At 40.6% G+C, this 5347-nt stretch overlaps 1 protein-coding gene across 1 annotated transcript in view; it reads left to right on the top strand.

Moving 5' to 3' along the window:
* Positions 1–5347, top strand: part of WARS (tryptophanyl-tRNA synthetase) — a 58458-nt gene that overhangs the window by 22676 nt on the left and 30435 nt on the right. Inside the window, exon 4 of the mRNA XM_023511504.1 lies at positions 1885–1993. Coding sequence (XP_023367272.1) covers positions 1885–1993 — 109 coding nt within the window. The remainder of the gene's footprint in view (positions 1–1884; positions 1994–5347) is intronic.

Here is a 5347-nt window from a genome sequence, read left to right as displayed (position 1 = left end):
AAAAAAAAAAATAATAATAATAAATCAATAATAGATTATCAGAAGTTTTTTCCTTTTTTAAAAAAAACAGTTTAGAACTTAGGAAAGGGCTATCAAAACAGGCATATTTATAGTCATTTAAACCATTTAGCAGTTACAAGTCAATAATGGATTACTTAAGCTTTTGCCTCCAGTGATATTGATTATAGAGCTAGAAACCTGGAGGTCAGCTAAAGAAGGGTCCTCACTGTCAAGAAGCCCTTCCTTGTTTTTTGGTTGGAAACACCATCTTCTAGTAATTCACCAAAATGACAAACCCAAAGGGATGGAGGCGAGGTACCTGATAACATGTTCTCTAGGCCTTTTAGAAAATGCGGAGTTGTTCCTTTGGCCACATACATGCAGATCTACAAGAAAGGTGATGTAGACAACAAGGGAATGGATACTGGTCAAAAAGGCATGCCACACAGATGTTACCAGGGCAAAACTGGAAGAGTTTACAGTGTTAACCCAGCATGCTGTTGGCATTATTGTTAACAAACAAGTTAAGGGCCAGATTTTTGCCAAGAGGATTAATGTTCATATTGAGCACTCTTAAGAGCCAAGATAGCTTCCTAAAACACATTAAAGAAAATGATCAGAAAAAGAAGGAAGCCAAAGAGAAAGGTACTTGGGTTCACCTAAAGCTCCAGTCTGCTCTATCCAGAGAAGCACGCTCTGTGAGAACCAATGGAAAGGAGCCTGTGCTACTAGAACCTATTCCTTATGAATTCTTGATATAATAGGTGTACAGTGTAGCACACAGGAGAACCAACAGAACCATTTGAAAGGGAACATAAGGTCCTAGAACCTATCCCCTATGAGTTCATGGCATAATAGACATAGCAAGCTTTATGACAGCCAATAAAAAGGACCCCGAGCTGCTAAGCTGCTGGAACCTATTCCCTATGAATTCATGGCATAATAGGTATAAAAAATAAAAGACTACTTGTAAAAAAACAAACAAACAAACAAAACAGGAGCCCTCCCTTGAGGGTCTTGCTACACTCAGGCAATACCATAATACCACTGGCATTTTTGATTGAGAAGTCTTTACTCTGAGATCTTTGCTAATTATCAAAGAGAAAAGAAAACGAAAATGTTTATAAGTCAAAGCTATTTTTCATGATTTGAGAGTATAGACTATCAATGAGGAAGAATTCACTTAAAGACAGACATTAGGCTCGGCGCCTGTGGCTCAAGCGGCTAAGGTGCCAGCCACATACACCTAAGGTGGCGAATTCGAATCCAGCCTGGGACCACCAAAAAACAACAATGATGGCTGCAACCAAAAAATAGCCGGGTGTTGTGGTGGGCGCCTGTCGTCCTAGCTACTTGGGAGGCTGAGGCAGGAGACTCGCTTGAGCCCAGGAGTTGGAGGTTGCTGTGAGCTATAAAGCCACAGCACTCTACCCAGGGGGACAGCTTGAGGCTCTGTCTCCAAAAAAAAAAAGACAGACATTAATTCAGTTCAACAAATAAAGAATGTGAGAAATCTGCATTGTCAGCAAATACAAATTTTCCCTTAAAATAAATATATGTGTATCAAATATGTATGTTTTTGTATATGTGGTCATCAAAAGTTCCTAGCTAGACTACATTCTGGGAACGTTTTCCACCAGAATCCAATCTCAGGCAAAATAGTATTTTGTTCTATAATTTAGTTCCTGTTTTGCTAGTGGCAGTCTTAGCTGTCAATTTTAATACAACAGACCTTTTACTTTAGCAGAATGCCTAAAAAAGTTGCTAGGTTCATTAAGATTGGGTGTGGATTACTCACTTCCCCCTTCATTTCAGTAATATCTGATCATGAAACCCCCTGCCATCTAAGATGTCACCCCTTATTTTTTCCAATTTGTTTTCCAGTTCGATTTGGAAGCAGTAAAATTGACAAAGAGTTGGTAAACCGAATAGAGAGAGCCACTGGCCAAAGACCACACCGCTTCCTGCGCAGAGGCATCTTCTTCTCACACAGGTTAGGAGCCCTTCACCAAAGACCTTCTGGCTCATTCTCTTCTTTCAAGTCAAAAAATCAGGAGGCATCTCTTCTCTTAAGTTGCCTAGTGCTGTGGGAAAAGTACTAGCCAGCTGTCGGGAGGTTATCTGACTGGGATAACCTTTTGTCATGTCAGTAACTCACTGTAGGATCCTGCTGATCCATTCACCCTCAAACCTTTAGTTTATCCATTTGTAAACTGCCCACCTCATGACATGGAGGTCAAGTTCATAGCAAATGAGATTCATGCCAGAATTCATGTTGTAAATTATAAAACATCATGAAATACCAGCAGAACAGTACAACCCTACCCCGGATCACAAAAACAAAAGAGATTAACATGTCCAACTTCCACATTTCCCACGAGATAAACAGGCTTCCTGAAGTTACATACCCTCTTCCTCCTATTGTACTAGCCTACTCATAAATAATATCAAAAGAGAAACTAACAGAGGATACATGGAACAGAGAGTCCCCACCTCAGACCTAAATTTCATACAGATAACATCAAGAAATAGGAATGTTCCAATAGGGTTTATACCTTTCTTACTCTATAGATTACCTGGGATAGGGCAGGCCCATTTTCAAAGCTGTGTCCATGGAGTTTATGATCCATGGTAAGGTTATACTGGATCCCTACCCTGAGCACCCCCAGGACAGAACTCAGCAGTCTTCAAATTCTACCTACAAAGAACTCCAGGCCCACCTTCTAGACAGAATATCATCAAAGTGTTTTTCTTAATTTGAGATTTAATTTACATATCCTAAAACTTACCTTTTTTTTTTTTTTTTGAGACAATCTCACTTTGTCACCCTTGGTAGAAGGCAGTGGCATCCTAGCTCACAGCAACCTCAAACTCGTGGGCTCAAGTGATTCTCTGACCTCAGCCTCTCAAGTAGCTAGGACTACAGGTGCCCTCCACAACACCTGGCTATTTTTAGAGACAAGGTCTCGCTCTGGCTCAGGCTGGTCTCACACCTGTGAACTCAGGCAATACACCCACCTCTACCTCCCAGAGTGCTAGGATTACAGGCATGAGCCACTGCACCCAGCCTAAAACTTACCTTTTTTTTTTTTGCAGTTTTTTTAGCCGGGGCTGGGTTTGAACCCACCACCTCCGGCACAGGGGGCACTCTACTCTTAAAAGCCACAGGCGCTGCCTACCTTCTTTAAAGTATAGGATTCAGTGGCTTTTAGTGTACTCACAAGATAGTGCAACTAATTCCAGAATATTTTGATCATCCTCAAAAGAAATCCTGGCTCGGCGCCTGTGGCTCAAGCGGCTAAGGCGCCAGCCACATACACCAAAAGGTGGCGGGTTCGAATCCCCAGCCCGGGCCCGCCAAACAACAATGACGGCTGCAACCAAAAAGTGGCCGGGCATTGTGGCAGGCGCCTGTGGTCCCAGCTACTTGGGAGGCTGAGGCAGGAGCCTCGCTTGAGCCCAGGAGTTGGAGGTTGCTGCGAGCCTGATGCCACGGCACTCTACCCAGGGGGATAGCTTGAGGCTCTGTCTCAAAAAAAAAAAAAAAGAAATCCTTATTAGCAGACACTCTCCATTTCTCTCTCTCCATAGCCACTGTCAACCACTAATCTGTTTTTTGTCTCTATAGGTTTGAGCATTTCAGATAAATGGGATCAGATAACATGTGACCATTTCTGCCTAGCTTCTTTTACTTAGCATGTTTTCTAGATGCTTCCATGTTGTAGGATGTGTCAGTATTTCATCGCTTTTTTTTTTATCATATTAAGGACATTTCTTTCTAGTCTGAGTTTGCTGATTGTTTTTATTATGAAAGCATGTTGGATATTATCAATGCTCTTTCTGTGTCTGTTGAGATGATCACACAGATTTTATACTGTTTTGTTTTGTTTTTTGCAGTTTTTGGCCAGGGCTGGGTTTGAACCCGCCACCTCCGGCATATGGGGCTGGTGCCCTACTCCTTTGAGCCACAGGCACCGCCCCAGGTTTTATACTGTTTTATTGACATGGCATAGCACAGTGTTGGATTTTTATATGGTGAATCAACCTTGCATTCCTGGGACAATTCCCACTTGATTGTGATATGTAATCCTTTTTCTTTTTGTTTATTTATTTTTGAGGCAAGTTCTCTTTCTCCTGCCCAGGCTAGAGTATAATTGTTTTTATACATTGTTGGTTTAGTTTATGAGTTGTTGAAGATTTTTACATCTATGTTCAGATGAGAGACTGGTCTGTCCTTTTGGGGTTTTTTTTTTTAATGTCTTTGTCTGGTTTTGGTATCAAGGTAATACTGGCCTCATAGAATGAATTGGGAAGTGTTTTCTCTTCAGTATTTTAAGTGTTTTAAGAAGAGTTTGCATAAGACTGGCATAATATCCTTTTTGAGCACTTGATAGACTTCATCAGTGAAACCATTTGGTTTGGGACTTTTCTTTGTGGAAAGTTTTTGGTTACTAATTCAATCTTTTTGCTTATTATAGATCTTTTCAGACTTTCATTTCTTTTTGAGTTTAGCTTCAATAGTTTATTTCTTTCTAGGAATTTGTCTGTTTCATCAAGGTTATCTAATTTGCTGGTTTATAGTTGTTCATAGTACACCATGATCCTTTCTACTCACGTAAGGTCAGTGTTGGTGTCCCTTCCTACATTTCTGATTTTGGTAATTTGAATCTTCTCTCTCTCTCTTTCTCTTTATTTTTTTTTTTTTTTTAGTCACATAAAACTTGAGGGTTTTTCTCATTCTCAAATTTGAAAATGCTCTTCTAGCTCATTTTGTCACCTGTAAAATGATACTATCAAGCTGGGCAGTGACTGAGTTCTCTCACTAGCTGAATGATTTTCTACTGGAAACTATCGTCATAAAATATGAGCATAGAATTGAAGCTCCATTGAATTCCTGCACACTTATCAGTAGAACCTGACCCCTGGACCTACCACACACTTCTTAGTCTATAAACACATGAAAAGCAGCTTGTGAAACAACTTTTCTTTTTTTCTTTTTTTTTTTTTGAGACAGAGTCTCACTATATCACCCTCGGTAGAGTGCTGTGGTGTCACAGCTCACAGCAACCTCAAACTCCTGGGCTTAAGCAATTCTCTTGCCTGAGCCTCCCAAGCTGGGACTATAGACACCCACCACAATGCCTGTCTATTTTTTTGTTGCAGTTGTCATTGTTATTTAGCAGGCCTGGTTGAGTTCAAACTTGCTAGCCTCTGTATGTGGCTGGTGACCTAACCACTGAGCTACGGCAACCGAGCAGCTTTGTTTTTTTCTGTAAGCCCATAAAAGTTAATTTGGTTAGTTGTGAGAACCAAAGAAATAACTCTCTTCTTTTTTTTTGAGACAGAG

The sequence above is a fragment of the Otolemur garnettii genome, unplaced genomic scaffold, assembly GCF_000181295.1.
Source record: "Otolemur garnettii isolate 467f Iridium unplaced genomic scaffold, OtoGar3 scaffold00020, whole genome shotgun sequence".
NCBI lineage: Eukaryota > Metazoa > Chordata > Mammalia > Primates > Galagidae > Otolemur > Otolemur garnettii.
This window is presented reverse-complemented; position numbering and strand designations above follow the sequence as displayed.